The sequence below is a fragment of the Polypterus senegalus genome, chromosome 1 (genome assembly GCF_016835505.1).
Source record: "Polypterus senegalus isolate Bchr_013 chromosome 1, ASM1683550v1, whole genome shotgun sequence".
Lineage (NCBI taxonomy): Eukaryota > Metazoa > Chordata > Cladistia > Polypteriformes > Polypteridae > Polypterus > Polypterus senegalus.
The window spans coordinates 84,010,586-84,032,321 of record NC_053154.1 but is presented as its reverse complement, the minus strand read 5'-3'; the positions used below and the strand labels follow the sequence as shown (position 1 = coordinate 84,032,321).

Sequence of the window (21,736 nt, the reverse complement as noted above, 5' to 3'; positions counted from 1 at the left end):
AGAGGTAAATCCAATAAACTAATACAAGTCAGTAGGAAAGAGAGAGATTGACTCATTAGAAAGCTCCTAACTGAGGTAGGTATAGCATACAGGTAATATTAAGGAAGAAAGAAATAACAAAGTTAGCTATATTTGAATTTTGGATGTGGAAGAACTTGTAGGGAATCCAGAAGCCAGTACTTGGATGTGAGACTGTCTAGCAAAATTTTGGGTGGCTGCTGGAAGAGGTATTGATTAGGTTAGCAGGGGGAAGTTACTCTATGGTTTGTGTGGATCCCAATTATGCAATGCAGTAACCGTGCTGTACAAACTGGTGCAGTGCTTCAGATAATATACAAAGTCAAAGTTATAACTTTCTGTTTGTCATTAAAGATCCCTGGCTAGCTTTCTTTATTTTAATTGTATTGATTTTATTGTAATCATTCCATACAAATAGATCAATTTTTACAAAAAATAGGATTGAAAACAAATCAACCCACCCCTGAGAAAGAGAGCATGGACAACATAGTAAAACTTAAAGTTAGTGAGTTGCCTAGAAAGCTTGCATATTGTAATCTTTTTAGTTAGCCAATGAAAGGTGTCATTTTGCTTGACTTCTTACTACATTCATAATGGCTAACATGGTACAAAACCTTAGTACTCCAGTTATTTTATAAACTGTGTTATGGTTCCTGACTGGGCAAATAAACTCAGCATATCCCTGTCCTCTAACTTAAGTGGAAAGATGTTTTTATGCCTTACTTTCTCAGTTGCACATTTCTTACGTTTTCAGTTGATGTACATTTCTGGACAGTTAAACTTTTTCTTGGTTCATTAGTATATAAACTTTATCCATGCAATTTTGCCAGTATTGCAACCCTTATAGTGTTACCTACTAATGCCCTTTCTTAACTCTAACTTTCAAATTTAATGGATTAACATCTTAACATTAGTGCAACTGAATGGACCAACATCCTGCTGGTGCACTTGCAGCACCACACATAGTTTATGCTCCCACAAATCATTATGCTCCCACAAATCAAGTGATTCAGTTTACTGTAAAATGCTCTGAATTCTCTTCATTATCCATCCATTCATGCATTCATCTATTTTATGAACCTGCTTAGTCTCTTACAGGCTTGAAGGGTGTCTCAGCCTCTCCTGACATTCATAAAGTATGAACTTATACATACACTCACATAAAGGTTGTTTCAGGTTATCCATTAACTCTAGAAAATGGCACATCTCTGGGTTGTGGAAATAAAGCTGCATAAAATGAAGAAAAACCACACAGACAGCTGCACCCCCAGGTATTTATAGGTCTGCACCCTCTGCACACAGTCACCTCTGATAATCACGGGGTCCAGGAGGGGCCTGGGTTTCCTAAATTCCCCAGCTCCTTGGTTTTGCTGATGTTCAGGTTTAAATGGTTTGAGTCGCATCATTTAACACTGTCCTTGATTAGGTTCCTATACTAGCAGACAGAGTCTGCCCCAGGGACAAGGCATTAATCATTCCTGGACAGGATGCCAATCTATCATGAAAATATGTCTGCACACAATTATACCGTTTAATGTCTCCAAACATTGATGCCTTTTGGATGTGTCCTAATCTGAAATTATCAACCGACATAATATGAGGGGTGATAGAGCAAGAGAAGGGCTTTCAGCAAATTCAAATGAAGACATTTTGTAAAATTTAAGTAAAAAAAAGAAAAATTGACTGTTTAATTTTGCTTCCTCTGGAACTGTTATACTTTTGAGATGTATGAAAGTAACAATGCACATATTCCCTGCAGGAGTTATGCGGCCTAAAGAGGGGATGCAGCAAATGCAGATAGCATGATTTTGCCAGGTTTATGTAAATGAAGAATAAGCGACTGCTTGATAATCTTCCTAATGAACCTACACCTTGTATAAAATATACTTTACCTGATTTGCAGTATCTTACAAATAGCACAAATTAGACCTTAGGCTGATTTATATACTCTTAAAATTTTATAATCTGCATCATGCATTGGACAATTCTTTTGCTTAAAATGGTGCAACCTTATTATTTAAGCATTTGTTTACCTCAAAACAAACAAGTGATCCACACAAAATATAAAACAGTTATAAGTTAAACTATTATATAAATAGAGCCTTGTTGTGTTATTGTCTGCTAAGAGTGCTGGTCATTGTTTAAATTCATCTACATTTGCTGTGTGCAACATTCTTTTATTTTTTTTTTTCCGCTTTCCTTCATTTATTCTGATGTGGTCTGCACCATACGTCATTGGCTATACGGCGTAAAATTTGTACCTGCTCAGCGGTTGGAAACTGATTCACACTTATTGTTTGTTTTGGTCACCAGGTTTTCTGTGGCAAGATGTATTTTGTTGCTTCTTAGTCTTGGAAACAAATTTTTCTCCAAAAGCGTTTACATAGCGAAGATTTATTTTTACAGACAATGTGCTTAAAATAGAAAATAGAAAAATTAGACCAAAACCGTATATGAAGCACATTTAACTGCTGAAAACAGTTGTAGTATAGGTGACACTTCAGTTCATTTCAGCCTATTTTTAAATGGTGCTCTTCTCTGAGCAGAGGTAAAGAACTGAAAAATGAGAACAGTCCTTTCAGTTTCTTATCACTTGTCTTCTAAAAGGCTTTAAATCAATCATACCAGTATGGAACAAGCCAGGACATGCTTATTTTCTTTTCAAAAATATTATTTCACTGCATATTATACCTGCGGTGGGCTGGCGCCCTGCCCGGGGTTTGTTCCTGCCTTGCGCTTAGTGTTGGCTGGGTTTGGCTCCAGCAGACCCCCATGACCTTGTAGTTATGATATAGCGGGTTGGATAATGGATGGATGGAAGGATGGATATTATACATACTAGTCACATTCTGCAATCTTGAGTCACTTCTTGAATCTCCTAACTGACAGAAGTAAAGTTCAAAAATTTGTATTTGTATTGTAAGTATTGTAAATTAAAAAATGCTGAATTTTAAATAATCCCTTTTGGAGCAGTTCATCAACTACTTTATTAGGCTGTGAGTTTTTCTTTAATAGATGTTAAATTAATATGGAGAAGTAAGCTAAAAGTCACTGAGGGTCTTAAAAAATATCCACAGCAAACCTGTTTAATTCACTTCAGAGTCATAGGAGGCCTTAAGAACTAACACAAATGTATCAGAGTAGCCTGTGCGTAAAGTACATTCTTTGCTAATATATAACAAATGCTTAAGAAAGTTATAAAATAATATAGTTTTTGACGAGACTTGCATCATGTGTGTTTTCATACTCTCTCTTTATTTATCTATAAATTGTAGAGTTTAGACCCTTACAGTCACCTCTATCACTTCAAATCATGCCCTTCTCAAGTCAGTCTGGACATTCTACTTCACAGTTTACCGAGCATTATATAGCAAGATGTCAAGCCAAATGACTCCTCTTATTGGCTAACTAAAGAGATTACAATATGCAAGCTTCGAGGCAACTTGGATGTGAAGAAAGAACCTGAGTTGCCTCAAAAGCTTGTAATCTTTTCAGTTAGTCAATAAAAGATGTCATTTTGTGTGACTTCTCATTGCATTCATAATGGCTAACATGGTACAACACCCTAGCACTACTGAGCATTATATGAAACAGTCAGTGAACAGGGCTTCTGTCTCACAGAGTCTTTGGCTTGAAGCCATGCCTGGGCGCTGTCTGCATGTGAAGTTTACCCATTTTCTGCGTGTGTTACATGATGCTCCTGTGATAGTCTCTGACAGTGTACCACCATGAATTAGACTGAGCAAGTTAAGGAATGTAATAATAAATAAATAATAATCTGTGAGGTGTAAATAAGTTACATTCATAAAACAACTTCCTCTGTAAGCAATAAGAGAATCAATAAAATATGACAGCCTTTCTCCCTGTGGTTTCTATTTCATTACATTCTTAGACAATCAAATAATATTTCCCAAGTACAGTAAAAAACATAGCCCAGTGAGAGAACAGTACAGTGAATGTCTGGTCTGAACCTGGAAAAGCCTTCTTACAGTATATGCACTGTGTGGGTTGTCTTGGAAACATATTTAAATTATTACAATTTGCAATAGATATTTGATGGATATTTTTAGGTATAGTGTGGATCAAGATAAAGGAGATGACCTTCTCTCCCTTCCCTGGTTTGCATTTTCCACATCTCTTCTCAACTCTTTTTAGGCTCTTTGGACGCAAGATGGCTTATCAGATGGCCTAATATGATCACCTTGACCCCACCACCATCACCTATCAAAACCCAATTTAAATACAATCCTTTTATATTATTTCTTTATATTTTACTTATTGCTGAAGTAAATGAAATTATCTCAAAATGTTAGAAAACTGTGGAACATTTGTAGAATATCCACAATAGGCAAAAACCTCTAATACACATAAATAAAAAATCTAATATTAATTTGTAGATCGCAATAAAATGCAAAAATAAAAAAGTAATCCCTAAACATTAGACATATCTGTCATTGTTTATTTATAGGGATATAGGATATAGTACCTTGACTTTCATCTGGTAGAAGCACAAACTGAAATGATGAAAGAAAATGTCTGTATATAATATAAAATACATAGTGAAAATGAATATACTATATTAAGAATAAAACTCAGTTGGTTTAACCTAAACACTTAATACTTACTGTATCTGCATATTACACATTTCTCTAACAGACAGATAGATAGATAGATAGATAGATAGATAGATAGATAGATAGATAATGCTTTGTGCATTACGCAGTTCCTGCAGTACAACCTTTTCAATTATTTTTAAAGACAAGACAGCCTACAGGCGACCACTGAGTACAAATCTCCCCGTAACGCATCCTGTGCTTATAGAACCAGTCCTCAGCTTTCAATTCTCATTTCTCAGCCCCTGCAGTCTGACAACTGGTGTGAACCAGAAATGCCCAGGTGCCGCTGTTCGCTAAAACCTTGACGACACATTTAAGGATGCGCTTTCCATCATGCTGCTTCACCTAATTACTTTCTTTCTGGCTTTTTCAGGTAAACAATTTTATTTCAAAAGCTCTAAGTTCCACATTCAGCAAGAACGAAAATATTGTTTCGCGAGCTTTTTTTTTTATTATTTAAACAGAAGAAAAGTTAACTAGTAATCAAAGGCACGTGTTTAATAATCTAACATATCATTCTCAAACTATAATAATCAAATTCAGGGGCATGGAAAAAAGATTTTAATAATGTTCAATTAAAAAAAAGCAAACAGAACAAATGAGAAAATGCAAATTCGCGTAAAATGTGCCCACTGCCTTCTTCATAAATGAATGTCCATATATTTTTTAGTATTTAAAGAAACGTACTGGGCTTTAACTGCTGTTTATTTATAGATTACAGCTGTGATTACTGTACATCCTCATCTTTTTTCTCTATAGAACATTATCCTGAGCCCTGTCCCTTCGAAGTTGAAGTGAATTTACGCACTCATTTTTTTTTCCTTAAGTGGAAGAATCTTAACCCGCTAATATTACGATAGGATCTTGGGTATAAGCAGAAAACAAACAAACAAATGTAGAACGTTTCAGATAAGGCAAACTATTATCAGTGAAGTTTTAACTAACATTAATTGTTGATTACATTCGATAACTATGACTTTAATGTGACTTTATTAATATGGCACTGCTCATGTTTTTGTTGAAATGATGAACGTGCTTAAAACAAAATTCAAAGCGAATTCAAAAGTCAAGGATTGTAATTTATCTAGTTAAACCGTGTGTATTGTAGCACAATGAATAAATATATACTGTGCATCCTGTAATAGATAAATAGAGAGTAGATAGACATTAGACAAACACCATTGCTTGTATTACGCAGCTTAAAAACGGCCACGACGATATTTAAAAATATACAATGCGCGTAAAATAGGAGTTAAAAAAATATTAGTTGTTGGTCATATTGTGTTTAGCGGTTAGAAAGTACCCCACTTAAATGTATAAAGGACTTATTTTTTTCTGCAGTGTCACAGATGTTTCATATTCTAATGTACTGGTTAACTATTGCCTTTTGCATCTAATTCGAATTGGCACCAAACAAATATTGCAGCCCTAATTAGAACAAACACTAGGAAAGTAAAACTGTGTGATAGATCCTATACATTCGTTGAAGGTTATATTCACTTTTAAACTCTAAAATAATATTTAAAGTAAATTTGTAACTGATCGCGCATCGAATTTCCCATGTCTGACACGATGACCTCCCGTATAATATTTGGTTTCCAGTATGTGCATATAAGTACCGCATTTTCTAAAAACACTGTGTAAGAATATTTCTAAAAACGCAGAAAGTGATGGCAAGAGTCAAATCCTTAATCAATAATTTGTGAAAACAAGAAACCGATAACAGATGACGACTCCCACGATCATTTTCAGGAAGACGTCAAACTCAGAGCCACGGTCACTTTGCACAGTGAACTTCTGTCAAAATTGATTCGTACCTTGCGTTTTACGATATTGCTCTGAGTGAATTTCTTCAACGGCATTTCAGTTTAAAGTTCTGGAGAGGGTTTCTTAAAAAGCACCTTAAGACTGAGAGCATGAACTACATTTTAAGATCGACCGTTAAATTACGAATGTTTCCTAAACGCCCATGTAACTACAATACTACTTTTAATCCTTCGAAATCTTCATGCTCTCCGTCCTCGACTCGTTAATCTCTAAATGCATTTTAAACTGGCTATCTCTTGTGCATACTGGTGACAGACGCAGATTACATTAAACGTCTGAGCATTTTCAATTTACTGACGGAGACGTTTGCAAAGAAAACCTATCCATATCAATGTCATTTTGAATTCTGTATCCGATTATAACTGATTCCCGTTCATAGCCTTTTAGGTTCCAGCCTCGACATGCATGCCGTAAAGCTTCTCTGTATTGGACGTACAGGTGCTTTTTCAGTCAGAAGGGACTGTTGTCGGATATTGCAGAGGAGTGAAAACGTTAGTGATGATGATGATGATGATGAAGATAATCCGTCTAGCCTTCACACCAACCTGGTGTACACCCTCTGCTCTAAGACCAATAATTTTGATATTTCAAAAATTCCATCACCCCTCCTCTTCTTTGACAGAGGCAAACCTGATCTAATAGTATACAAAATATTTTATAAGCAACACGGCCGAGGTGAAAATCTGATGCACAGATGATTCATCATGACAGTGGAAGGATATTTCCATATATAGTTTTGCCTTGACCTTTGTGTTCCATCAGGTTGCGGTTTTGTGGATGTGCTTACAGTTACAGATGTCAAGGTATTTGCTCCCAGGGGATACCTGCTATATCACAGTAGCTGTCCACCACTTCGTTGTTCTTCTCTCTTGACACAATGTCGAAATTGGCCGGGTACTTCCCTGGCCACGATGCTGCAATATTCGTAAAAAGTCTTTAGTATGTGAAAAATTATCTGTTTATTTGATGCAGAGGGCCGTTACGGCAGGTGTGAGTGGGCTCCAATACCCGAAATGGTGAGTGAGAAATAATCAGTTGCAACCCATTGAATGTGAAAGGATTTAAATTTGGAGGCTTCTCATTTTTTTTCTTCTTCTCTGTATAGCCCTAATCGGAAACAAAGACGAAGACTTCAATTGACAAAGAAGGTTTTCTTTATTGCAGTCTTACTTTCTCCAAAAGAACCAATCCCTGGAGAAAGTAAACTACAACCTCTGAACAGATACACTTCAATACTCTTAAAAACACAGAAATATTATCGATTTATACATTTGTAATTGTTAACTGTGAAAATTGATTAAATTAAATTAACATTTATATTATCCTACAAATGTGTTGTTGCATTTATCATAAAAATAATATAATATGAATTATAAATTATAGCATTCTAAATATTTTGAGAACTGTCATGACGAGAATTTAATGTAATCTATGTGTCGCTGTTACTTGACGGCATCCAACAATGATGGCTATAGGCTTTTATAATAAAAAAAGATTTAGATTTCACGTGCTCACGTGATATTTGCCTAAACATTCGCTTTAAAATGCTGTACCAGCTTTAAGTACCAATTACAATGTAAATACAGAAAAGTTATTGTGGAATACATTATTCTTATTCTTATAATAATTACAGGCCGCACGGAGATGGTTTCACTTCCCACGTCGTGGAGTTTGCACGTTCCTCCACATTTGCGCGTGGGTTTCCTGCAGGTTAGGTGGACTGTTAGTGCTATACTGACCCTAGTGTGTGTGTCTATGTCTGTGTGTTCAACCTGCGATGGACTGAGCTATTAAACCATTTTTTGCGAAACTCATTCCACTTGGTTTGACGTTGCTGAGTGGTAAAGTATGCTTTAATAAATTTTAGCTTCATTTAGATTTGGTCTCAGCTTTGCGCGAAAAGCAAAAATGTCTATTATTCGTTTAAATTAATTATGTCAAAACAAATCATTATGTAAGCAGCAAATAATAATAATAATAATAATAATAATAATAATAATAATAATAATAATAATAATAATAATAACCGTTGTTTTTATGGTTAAAGTAAGTGAATTTGAATTAATGTTTCAGCCGGTGGGAGATCTGCACACCAGTTTCCAGGCTCTGTGATCGAGAAGTCCAGGAGCAGCGTAACCCTTCACTGCAACATAGATGATACTATACTCTACTGCTACACCGTTGTGTGGTTCAAGGTACCCCGATCATTCCCTACTCTGTCCTTGCTTGGTGATGGCAAAAAGTATAACACAACGAAAGGAGCTCAGAAGATTTGCTCTCTGACGATCTCAGACCTGCAGACAAATGACTCTGCTACTTACTACTGTGCCGTCGCGAACGATTCTAAAGTCTATTTCGGGAACGGCTCCGTTGTGCTGGTGGCAGGTAAGTACATGATTTATGACAAATTAAAGTAAATAAAATAAACATAAAAGCTCACTTTACACACCGGACCCAATTTGTTACCATCGAGGATTGTTTGAACGTTAGTTAAGAATACTGTGGTCAAAATAACAAGTTTTGAGAACTAAAAATATAAAATAAAAAGGCTTATTTGTGTTCTGACAAACAAGTCTCCAAAACCTATATATACCAAAGGTCACCGGTTAAAAGACTGGAAATACAGTTTCACTGGCGAGCAGTTCAGGTACATTCAATAACAAAGAAGACTAAAAAAAGGCAACTTGGGTTGTCCGAACAAGCTCACAAATCAAGTAATCACGTATACCCTGTAAAGAAGGCAAAAACCTACTAATTACCACATTTACTTTGAGCGTCTCGTCTCGGACGTTGTTTGATTCATTGGCTCAAAACGCTGGGGTCTGAATCTCGTTCCTGACGTAGTACTTAGAGTTAGAATGCCGTTTGTCTGCTAAGGTCCATGTACCTTAACTTCACAGTGGACTCTAATTTGGCCCGATCTGAGTGACAGGAGAGCGCCTAGCCGTGAACCTGGGGCTCCGTCCTGGTTTGGTTCTCTCCTTGCGTCCAATGCAACAGTTCCCCGCAACAAACGGCTTAAAATGATTAAGTCGCATGCAAAAAATGTTTGTAAAACAGCACATTATTTGAATATTCATACTGCATCTTTATAATTTGTAACCAAATATTACGAAGATTGCACCTTGTTCTTCTAATAAAAGTCCTTAAAACTATAAGCTGACAACGGGTGTAGCTCTCGTAATGTTGTGCAGCCTTTAATGGGGTGCTTTGATTACTACTTGTAAGACGTTTGTAACTCACTCATTACCAAGATGGGTGCATCTATAAGTCTGCTATTAAATTTTTTTCTAGGATTTTGAGAGAAATCACACCATATAAAGCAATGTGTTAATTTTTCAGAGATGACTATTGAGACATACATATATACTGTATTTTGTTTATTTATAATAACTTGTCTACTAAAGCAAAGAAAGAACCCCCCAGAACTGCTTCTTAATTCTCATGTCCTTATTCTCTAGATGGCCTCTTAATATGTAACGTGGATTTCTTAAGATTAACCATTTTTTATCTTTGCCTTTTTTATCTGACTTGCACCATAATAAAAGTAACTTTTTATACATTGCAAATGTACAGCTTATTTAATCTTATTTATGATTTTTGTTCACACCTCATTCATTGAATTTAGTTATTTTATGAATTCATAAATAACCTCTGCTCATTTTCTTTTTGCTGAACATGTTACTCAGTCCTCTGTGGTCCTGTAATTTGTAAGTGTGATCTTTAGTTTTTGCTATTAACATACTTATTGTAGAAACTCTGACCGCCCTCTACTAATGCAGTTGAGGCATATTAAAAGTCTAGTTTTCAAGCATGACAAGTGGTATGGAACAGAGGCAGAGTGGTAAATGGAGGTTATATCAACATGGATGCCACAAGGAGGCCATGTGTCTTTCAGCATGAAAGAGCTACAGATAGGGGCCCATCTTCAGAGGGAGAGAGTGAAAACCCTGCTGAAAACAGAATATGATTCTTTAAGACATTAGATGAAAGTTGAGTTAGAAGTTCTTGAGGTTGGTGAACCTTACTCTGAAAGAAAAAGAAAAGTTAAGATGGAATAAAGAAAGGTGGCGTCACCTCTAGACTAATAGAGGACTTGTGGACTTGCTAAGAGCCATTTCAGACCATGCTGTACTTCTGACGAAACTGGCAGCATTGATGCTGCCATAAGGACCAGATCCTTCTGAGATGGCTTAGAGTGTTCATAGGTATAAAGGTTCACTATAGGGCACTCTACCCTGAACCCTGGTGCAAGTATAGGGCCATCACTGAAATTATTCTACAGCTGACATTCTGGAGATGAACCCAGAAAGGGGGTTTAAAGCCACTTCTTGATCAAAAATCATCTGAATGTAAAGTCCGGAGGGGAGCTGAAATAGCACTCAACTGGCAGTACAAAGGGAAACCAGAATTAGTGGGACAGAGAAAAGACAAGAGGTTTTATTTGAGACATGGGCAAATGGACACGACATCCTACAGATGGTCACAGACAGTGAAGCTGTATTATCAGATAAGTCAGATTTATTTTCATTTACCACAGCCAGGGTCCATTCAGTCCACAAACTATCAAATGATCTCCTTTAAATTTTGTTAACTTTGCAGCTCCTTTAATAATTTCTGTTTTGGTTCCAGTTTGGAAATTAAATGCTGCTGAAAAGGCTCTGTCTCTCAATGTTGCTCTCTCTTTTTTCTCACTATTTGCTCTTTTGGTGGAAAACAGGAAACACAATTATGATTAAAAGTGCTGTGTGATTAAATGAATTTGTAATGTGATTAATTGGTTAGCTTGTAATATGCTGTCACAAATTTTAGTTCCTTGATAAGTCATTAAAAAGTGAAAATGAAAGGATTATTTTCAATGTGCCATACTTTCTGTCCTACAAAGAAACCCACAATGCATTTAAATATTAATATTTAATATTGTACAGTAAAATCACCAAATGATTGCATGCATACTTCCATCCTCAGAACAGCCTGCCAAGCCCACTTCGATCGATATCCTAGAATCTCATGACGAATCTCTGTCTCAAGTATTGCTACTCTGCCTTGTGTCAGAAGGAATCTTTGATGAACCTCATCTTTACTGGATCATAGGTGACAATATCATAAAAGGAAATACAGATGTCAGTACGCAGTTCGTTCAGAATGTGGTCATTATTGCTGCAGATATTTGGCAATCTGGAACACCATGTACCTGTGTGTTGGAAACAACAAATGGCATGACTTTGAACAAGACAGTGACATACAATGCAGGTGAGGAGCCCCGACTGTGTACTCCTAGTTACAGTGTATGTATTGTAAAATGATGGCATCTATGTTTCAAACCTGCTTATTCTAATATCGAGGTCAGAGAGGGAGCATACAGAGTCTGGCAGTATCAGCTAAAGGGCCATAACCAGCTCTGGAGAAGGTTCTAGAATGTACACTCAAACTCACATTCAGAGTCTCAACTAGACCAGTTTCAACTTCCTGTATGCAAATATTTTGTATGAAGAAGCATTTTAAACAAAATTGCAAATGTATGATTAAATATACATAATTTAACATAATTTATAACCTTTTTTTTTAGGCTTTATGAATGGATGCTCTGCTTGGTTTTCTGCTCTTGTTGGAGTCTCCTTACTGCTTCTTATTTTATTAATAACTGTGGTGACACAATGCTGCCTGTTACATAGGAAATCAGGTACTCTTATTACCATTTTGCTTCACATGACTGTAAATTTACAGTAAATTACTGGCTACTATTTGCATATTACTGTAACATATTACTGTATACTACAACAAACATGCAACACTTCACAGTAAACTGAGACAGAAAATTAATGTGATATAGCAGTATGCTGCTGTTGAATTACAGTAATTAACCATTTCTAATTTAGAGTAATTTCCTAAAATTTTATGTTTATTGTAACAGTATGCCAATTCAGTAGCTAATAATTTACTGTAAACATACTAGAACAATTTTAGTTAAAAGACATTGTAAAAAAAAAAAACTTGTCTGTTGCCTAACAGTGAAATGAAAGCAGTTCTTCAGCACACATGAAAAATACTTCACTGGCCATATATCTCAGATTAGGCAGAAAACAGATTAAATTTCAAGTAAATTTTTCAGCTTTAAATCATTATGTTTGTTAAGCCACTTAAAAACAGATTTTGATAGCAAAAAAAAAAAAAATCCTTCATTTATTTAAGAAACCTGTTTATGCAAATTCAGGGAACTGGCAAGCTGGAGCCTATCCCGACAGAATCAGATGCACGACAGGAACCAGCCCCGCAGGAGTGCCAGTGTGTTACAGGCATACACACTCACTCATACCAGGCCAGTTTGGAGTCATCAGCCTACATAATATGCTCACCTTTGGGATGTGAATCTCTAAATCAAATTAAATCTATCATTAAGCTTAAAGTAGTTACAAAAATCAAAACTTGAAGAATCAAAGTAAAGGGTTTTATCTAGGAAATCAATAAATAAAAATGCACTAGTAACAATCAATGTTTCTGTCCACAAACTCGGATAACCAGGAAGCTACTAAACTGAACTCCATACCTTCTAAACTGTAACATCACAGGTCACAAACGGCAGTTTTTCTGCGTAATAACACGGCTAGCAACAGTACATAGCCAATCACAAATATTGCATTGCCCAAGGAAAAACAAAATGCTGTTAGGTAAAAGACGTTAAAGTTGAATAGTTTTTTTTCTGTAAATGTTTATCACAATATGATTCAGTAACACTCAAAATACTTAAATGAACTAAAACATACAAGAAACATTCAAAACAAACCTGTCGAAAATATATATTGAGAGTAAATCCCACACATGTGGTGGTAAATCAGCTCCATGTAAGTATGAGTATGGATGTGTGCATAAGAGTACTCTTTATTGATGTCTTGCACCCAGTGTTGGGGGATTGGCTTCTGTGACCATGCGTGGACTGAGTGGGTTTGAGAATGTTGTGTTATATTCAGACGTGCAGTGGAGCTCTGGATACTGTGTGTTGAAATTAGATAGATAGATAGATAGATAGATAGATAGATAGATAGATAGATAGATAGATAGATAGATAGATAGATATTAAAGACTGGAAGGCATTTTCACAGAATGATTATCAGAAATGTGTAAATTTGTTTTACTTTTATGTATGTTTTCTCTTTAACATAATGCAGCTTTCTCAAACTTACTTAGCAAAAACTTTGTTTGGCCCACATTCTTGTTTCAAGGTGCTGGGACTTGGCAGTTAATGTAAAGGAAAACAGTTTAAATTGCATCCTTAATACTTCTTTTCTTTTAATCCCTCAGGGACAGGGACACAAAATACTGGAGAAATGGAAGTGAAATCCAGGAATGTGAAAAAGAAGAGCACGGTATTTAATTTCGATTTTCTAGTATTTCAATAGATACTAAAAGTTGATAACATACCATATAACAATGCAGATGAACTATGCCTTAAGCTGATATTTACATCTTTTTCTTTTATAAAGTTTCTAGTAAAAATATTATATTGGAAATTATCCTACTTAGGGGAATTAGTTATACTAATAATATTGATAGTTATTTTGGTGGTCATGTTTACACAAAGGAAAAAAAAGCTATAAAATTCAAGTCCTGTCTATAGACAGCCATCATGTATTAATTTCATTTATGGCCTGTAGGAGTCTCTAAAATCTAATCTAATCTAAGTAAGATCAAGGTTTTCATCCATCCATCCATCCATTATCCAACCCGCTATATCCTAACCACAGGGTCACGGGGGTCTGCTGGAGCCAATTCCAACCAACACAGGGCGCAAGGCAGGAAGATTTTCATTTTTCAATTTTGAATTAAAGATAAAAGAAGTATAGTCTTAAATCCAAAATGAAATGCATTATTAATGATTTTTTGCAAAGTTCCATGAAATATTTTTTCGATATAATGTTTGTCAAATTATTTTCAATCCACTTGGAAGTTCTTAGATCAAAACCGTTTTGAACTAAAAAATAAAATAAACATAAAGATTATTGTCAGAGCACCTTTCTTACAAATTTTATAAATAAGATGATAAAATGGCAAAACTATATAAAACAAGTAATATCTATCCATCAATCTCTTTAGTGCAGGGGTGCCCAATGCGTTGATCGCGATTGACTGGTAGATTGCAAAGGTAGTGCAGGTAGATCGCACTGCATTTAAAAATTTTTTTTTTAAAGTTAGTCTATCATATATCCTCCCTATGGCATTTGCCACTTAATTGACATACAGGGCATCCAGTCTGAGATCTCTTTTCTTCTAATACACTGGTCATCCCCGCACGCACGATCAAAAGCGAGAGCTACTACAAAACTCCAGCTGTGATCTAGTTAGCCTTCAAATTTATATTGACTAAAGAAGGGATTTATAAAAAATTGTTTGGGGAGGGTATGGGCTGGATGTGGAAATGGAAGAGGATTTTTTTTTTCTCACAATATCACAATCAAAGTGCGTTTGTCTGATCTGTCACTATATCATTGCTATTCCAAAGAAGAAAAATGTAGAAAGGCGCTTTCGAAATGTTCATAAAAACTACGAAACTGACTTCCTTCTGAAAAGGGATCTGAGAAAGAGAAAGGAAAGGGAACTAAAATCGCAGTTAATCAGACAGCCATCATTTTTCACTCGGCTGAATTCAAAAGCAAATGCAGACACACCGAAGCATCGTTCCAGGTGAGTCACTCGATCATTATTAAAGCATAAGAAGTCCTTCCAAGATGGAGAGTTGATAAAAAGAGTCCTTCATTGAGACAGATGGCTAGGGACAAAGTGCTGCTGAGACCCCCTGGCCGGAGAAAAAGGAGTTTCTCCTTGTCATTAAACATGCAGAATACAAGCAACTTAATAACGATCCAATGGCTGCTAGACGTGGCATTTTTTTTCCGATCTGACCAACATGTTGAATGAGCTTAATTTACAGTTGCAAGATAAAGAGAACTCCATGGTCAATATGATTAGCTCAGTTAATGCTTACAAATGAAAAATACAACATCTGTCCTCAGAGCTGCAACGCCTTGATTTGGGGAACATCCAAAACCTCGCATCAGAGCTGGAGATGCAATGGAAGGCATGTGTGCAACTTGACAGCATACAGTACGCTACACAGAGCAGATTGAAAATTGCCTGTCAGACTTTGACAGACAGTTTCAAGACTCAGCTTTACTTGAGCCAATTGTTACATTTAAGTGCTATCCATTTAGGGAAGATGTTGAGGGTGATTCAACCGCATCAAAAATTGCAACACTGTTTCACCTAAAACTCCTCTACAGTGGAGGATGAGATTTTGACACTACAGGGTGACATTCAGCTGAAGTCTGGGGCTCATGGACAGTTTTGGAACTTACCTACAGAGGAAAAGTACCCAGACATGAGGAAATGTGCTACCTCCTTGACTGCATTATTCGGCTGTACTTATTTATGCGAGTCAGCCTTTTCCTACATGAAGATTATTAAATCCAAATACTGTAGTGACCATAAATGTATTGAATTGTTATTTTGCCATAAAGGTTATTCAGTTATGCACGGTACAACAACATATATTTCATGTATAAAGTATACTCATACTCATATATACTTATACTCATATATATATATACTGTATATACAGTAATCCCTCGCTATATCGCACTTCGACTTTCGTGGCTTCACTCCATCGCGGATTTTAAATGTAAGCATATCTAAATATATATCACGGATTTTTCGCTGGTTCGTGGATTTCTGCGGACAATGGGTCTTTTAATTTATGTTACATGCTTCCTCAGTTTATTTGCCCAGTTGATTTCATACAAGGGACGCTATTGGCGGATGGCTGAGAAGCTACCCAATCAGAGCACGTATTACATATTAAATAAAACTTCTCAATGATATACGATATGCTTCCCGCGTGCTGCTTTGCACACTTAAAAGCTCTAACAGCCCGTATTGATTTTTCATTGTTTGCTTTTCTCTGTCTCTCACTCTCTCTGAGAAATACAGGCAGATACTTATCCATCATGCAATACCATCAGGGAGGCGTATGATTGGCCCCATTATCTGCTCCTGATGGAGGGGGTGTGAGCAGAGGGGCTGTTTGCACAGAGGCTGTTTGCTTAGAAGATACGGACGCTCCTGTAAAAAATGTTGAAAGGCTACCTTAACATTGATCCCTTCACTTTATCGCGGTGCTTGCATACTTAAAAGCGCAACAGCCCTATTGATTTTTGATTGTTTACTTTACTCTCTCTCTGACATTCTCTGCTCCTGACGGCGCACCTTGAAGAGGAAGATAAGTTTGCATTCTTTTAATTGTGAGAAAGAACTGTCATCTCTGTCTTGTCATGGAGCACGGTTTAAACTTTTGACTAAAGGGTGTTACTTCATGTCTAGAGGGCTCTAATAATGTTAAAAAATGTATTTAGAAGGTCGTAAACAGGTTTTCAATGCTCTAACTGCGAAAATATTAGATTTATAAAGAATCCTACTTCTTGGAAATTCATTTATCTGTCTGGAGCAGATCAACCGCTATAAACGAGGGTTTACTGTATAACTGTGAGGAGAATATTTATAAACAGTGTGGGAGAGTTTCTAAGAGCTTAAAATATATAAAAATAACCATACAAACATATGGTTTCTACTTCGCGGATTTTCACCTATCGCGGGGTTCTGAAACGCAACCCCGCGATCGAGGAGGGATTACTGTATATATATATATATATAGTGACAGATAGAGGGCGCTATCGTCCTCTTGAACCCATGGACAATACGTCAGACACCAGGTAAAAGTCCAATAGTTGACTTTATTAATAATAAACAGTGCACAAAGCACCCTCCTCTCCACAATACTCATAAATAAACCAATACACACTATAATAATCAATCCTCCACTCCCAGACACGTTGCCACCCTTCCACCCAGCTCAGCTCAATTTCTGGGATCTCCCACAGTCCTTTTATAGTCCTTGACTCGGAAGTGTTTCTTCTGTCTCCGTCCATGTGACTGGTAACACTTCCGGGTCAGATAAAAACTTCTTTTCTTCAACCCAGAAGCACGTCATTCCTCTTGTCCATGTGACTCAGACGTACTTCTGGGGTGTAGGACAAATAGTCACTGCTCCTCCCTGCAGCGCCTTCTAGCGGCTTCCATGGTATCCAGCATTCGAGGCACCTCCATGTTGCAAGGAGGGCTCCACTTGGCGGCCTGGGGGTATTGGCTAGGACGAATGGTCGGCCATGTACCACTATATATATACATATATATATATATATAGCATTTTTTATTGTAGCTAGATCTTGTTGACCTGGTCATTTTAAATGTAGCTCGCAAGCCGAAACAGTGTGGGCACCCCTGATTTACTAAATAGTTTAATTCACTTTTATGGTTTCAGCGAGTAATAAAAACAATAATATAAGATTTAAAAGATTACACGGAAACACCAAGCAAAATGTAAACATTTCAAATAGATTAATTAAAGCATGAAAAATTAAACTCATAACTTATTAATATTTGTAAAAAAAAATACCTGGGCAAAATTTGATGTATTATTCTGGATTTGGAAAGTCCTGCCTTTCTCAGTACTTCTCTTTTTCTTCTCAGGTGCTAACAGAAGTGCAGTATGCCAGTCTGGAGTTTAAATCCAGTGAACACCGCAAATGAAACAAAGGAAGGATTCTGTTCAAACAATCTAAGCAATAGTATCTGATTAACCTCCTTTTGAAAGTATTAGTCAGAATGAATGACTTTTCTCTGCTATGGATTTTTTAAATATTTACTATTTTGTATCAAGCAAATGCATAAGTGAATGCAATCATTTTTAAATAATTAAAAAAGTATTTATAAGTGATACAACTCATTTCTTCTTATTCAAGATAATTTTTTGTATGTTTTTATTTTTTGCTGTTTGTGTCTTGTAAAACTGACCTTATTATAATTTATTAAATTCTGTGTTTAGTTAATTATTAAGTGATGCATTTTGATGTCATGGTGGGCTACAGCCTGCAAGGCAGAGACAAACCCTGAATCGGCCAGCCCAACCCAGAGCACACACTCACTCACTCACTCACTCACTCACTCACTCACTCATACTAAGCTGACTATGTTTACATGTACACATTTGGAACATGGAATGAAAAATATGAGTACCTGGAAAAACTCAAAGCTGACAGAATAAAATTTTTCTTAAATGATATTTAGAAGATGTACTGTACATTATTGATATGTTGAAGCAATTTGCCAGGTTTAACGTTTGTAATTGTCTTATTGTGTGGTGTAGTTGTTGCATTGTGATGTCAGCAAGAGTAAACCCCTTGTCTGAACTGCTGGAAGATTTCAGATGCAAAGCCACAACATTTGCATTTATATAGACATACTGTATATTAAAAGTTTAGACAGAAGTTTATTTAACAATTTACTTCACATAGTTCCACTAAATTTATATACATATAAAATGATAAGGCCTCTCCATCTGTTACACAATTACTCATAAAACAACTGGATCTTGGTCTTAATTGAAAGCTTATGGCCATAACAGGGAAGAACATAAAGAGTAACACCATCCGCTGAGTGTTAAGTGTGGGACAAAGAATGCAAGAACAGCAAAGACAAAGAAATGCATGCAGACAATCAAGATCGCCATTACCTTCTAGAAACAACATGATTATGAAAACAGCATCCTATTTTCGAATTTTTTGTATTTATTTGTCACGGAACATCAGGTTTTATTATATATGCATAAAGGATGGCAAAGTGACCTGTGCTTCTGTGTTTACAGCAAAGTGCTAACCACCATAATGACAGGGAGAACTGCTGAGTGTCAAGCAAATTGCAGAAGGTGCCTAAGTGACAAAGAATTAGTACAGAGAAGTTGAGCAGCAGGCAAACACTTTCACTAGTACAATATAATTTGAAATGCTGTGACTGAGGTGCTGGGAATGTTTCACTAAACGACTGCCTGTCATGGACCCACACTGTGACTCACCATAACTCAGTAAAATTATGTTAATCAAAATAGCTTGAAAAGTGATATGTTATGTGTAAGCCAGAATTTCCACTCTGGCTTGCGCTTAAATTCCTTTTTTGTTTAGATTTTGTTCATTTTGGATTATGATTGCCTCCGGCTTCCTCCCACAGTCCAAAGACATGCAGGTTAGGTGCATTGGTGATTCTAAATTGTCCCTAGTGTGTGCTTAGTGTGTGTGTGTGTGTGTGTGCATGCCCTGCGGTGGGCTGGCGCCCTGCCCGGCGTTTGTTTTCTGCCTTGCGTCCTGTGTTGGCTGGGATTGGCTCCAGCAGACCCCCATGAGCCTGTAGTTAGAATATAGTGGGTTGGATAATGGATGGATGGATGATTATGATTGTTTATTTTAATATTTTTGTTTGTTTTTTGTTTTTTGCCTAAAATGTATTTTTGTCAGTTTTGTTTATTATGTAGTTTATAAGTACTTAAATGTTTTTCAGCCATGTCTCTTGTGTTTTGTGGGTGGTTCCCCAAGAGGCAGGACCACCTGTCAGTCTCTGTTGTGGAACTGCACCCAGCCTTCTAAAGACTCATGGGAAATGCAGTCCCTCTGCAGTACATTGTATGCTTTTGCTGGTTGATGAGGTTTTCATTTTTGCTACTGCTTTTTTTTTATTTAGTAACATTCCATACAAGCAAGTCAAACTTGACAAAACTAAATTCAATTTAATCCCCACCCATGAGAAAGAGAGAAAGGCCAACAGCCAGAGTAAAACTTAGAAGTAGAGTAGAAAAAAGGGGGAGAGAATTCTTTTCCCCAATTTAAATACTTATTCTAAAATGTTATTAATTAGATCCTGCCAGGTTTTTAAAAAGTTCTGCACAGATCCTCTAAGTGAGAATTAGATTTTTTCCAGTTTCAAATAGTATATAACATCAGTTACTCACTGACTTCAGACAGGTGAGCTAGGATTCTTCCAGTTTAGCAAGACAATTCTACCTGCTAGTAGTAAAGTAAAGCCAATCACAGCTTGTTTGTCCTTCTCCACTTTAAGCCCATCCGGAAGTACACCAAACACAGCTGTTAATGGGTTAGGATGGTTTGTGACACCAAGGCTGTCTGAAAGGCATTTAAAGATTTTGGTCCAGAATGATGTTAATTTGGTGCAGGCTTAAAACATGTGACCCGATGAGGCTGGAACTCGAATGCAACGTTTGCAGGTTGGATCTTGCCCTGGAGACATTTTGGACAATTTTAAATGAGAGAGATGTGTTCGATAAAACATTATAAGTTAAATAATTGTATGCTTTGCACATGTGGAGATAAGTGAATTCTGTGCATGGCTGTCTTCCACTCCTTTTCTGAAATGTTGAGTAAGAGATCATTTTCCCACTGTACTGTTTCTTGTTATAATGATAATATGATTCCACTTCTCCTGCACTGGTACTCTGTATTGCCCACATCAATTAAAGTGTATTCAAAAATTCTAATAAACTTCCATGGCTTACTCGTTCTCTTTGAAAAGAATTGAGTCAAATATTGATTTCCCTGCCCTTAATAATCCCGGGGTAAGTAACATTATATTAATTCCTCTAAGACTACAAATGTATGTCTCTTTCATTGGTGCCCCTGACTATACTTCTATCAGGGCATCCATTACATGAACTGGTATTAAAATTCTTTGCACCATGTCATGCCCTCTCTCTTTAAGTTCTTTGCTCTGATAAGTTCCTGTCCTGTGCTGTTCCTTCCTGCCTGTAATCCTTTTGCCCACCAGGCAATGTTTCAGTGTTAAACATAAATAACATTCAATTTCTTGCAATATATGGGAAATTGAAGAATGATGGTGGGGTGGCAACTCAAGATTCTGTATTGCCATTGTAGACAAACTGGTGTAACATGACAGTTTTCAATTTTTATAAAACTCATTTGTCTCTGCTACTTATTTTTAGCCATTTTTGGCTATTCTGATTTAACACAGCACATATTAAAACCATTTGGAAAAAATAGTTTAATATTTATGAAATAAAAGACAATATTAATATACACACCTCTGCTGTACTGTTTTATATAAAGAGCTGCATAGACAATGCCGCTATAACAAAACAAGTCCATGCTTTCTCCAATAAGCTGTGGATGATAAGAGATGTATGACTTTTGCTAAAAGCTCACAATAAGGCTTTCCAATCTGGTGGTAAACAGCAGTACAGTGTTGCCAGCTCGAAGCTGAAGAGGGGCTTTAGAAATGCCAAAGCAGACTAGAAGGGAAAATTGAGCATTATTTTAACAACTCAAACCTCTACCATGCATGGTAAGTTATATGCCACATCATTAAAC

General features: G+C 36.4%; 1 protein-coding gene across 2 annotated transcripts; it reads left to right on the top strand.

The window, feature by feature from the left end:
• The first annotated feature begins 4,827 nt into the window (after nt 1-4,827).
• On the top strand, nt 4,828-18,104 carry LOC120528358. Of its 2 annotated transcripts, none has more exons than XM_039752516.1 (6): nt 4,828-5,007; nt 8,535-8,846; nt 11,556-11,714; nt 12,031-12,144; nt 13,761-13,825; nt 18,039-18,104. In XM_039752516.1, exons 1-6 carry the CDS (start codon nt 4,968-4,970, stop codon nt 18,096-18,098), a joined length of 750 nt encoding a protein of 249 aa, XP_039608450.1. In that variant the 5' UTR covers nt 4,828-4,967; the 3' UTR covers nt 18,099-18,104. The 2 variants fall into 2 exon arrangements, with proteins under 2 accessions (XP_039608450.1, XP_039608441.1); XM_039752507.1 differs by having other exon boundaries at nt 11,430-11,714.
• The last annotated feature ends 3,632 nt before the right edge of the window (nt 18,105-21,736 follow it).

Excerpts from the sequence above, each read along its gene's own strand:
- LOC120528358 (XM_039752507.1), top strand. The coding sequence starts at position 4,968 with ATGCTGCTTCACCTAATTACTTTCTTTCTGGCTTTTTCAG. Across the intron at positions 11,715-12,030 it reads GACAGTGACATACAATGCAG|GCTTTATGAATGGATGCTCT; the intron begins GTGAGGAGCCCC and ends CTTTTTTTTTAG. Across the intron at positions 13,826-18,038 it reads ATGTGAAAAAGAAGAGCACG|GTGCTAACAGAAGTGCAGTA; the intron begins GTATTTAATTTC and ends TTTTCTTCTCAG.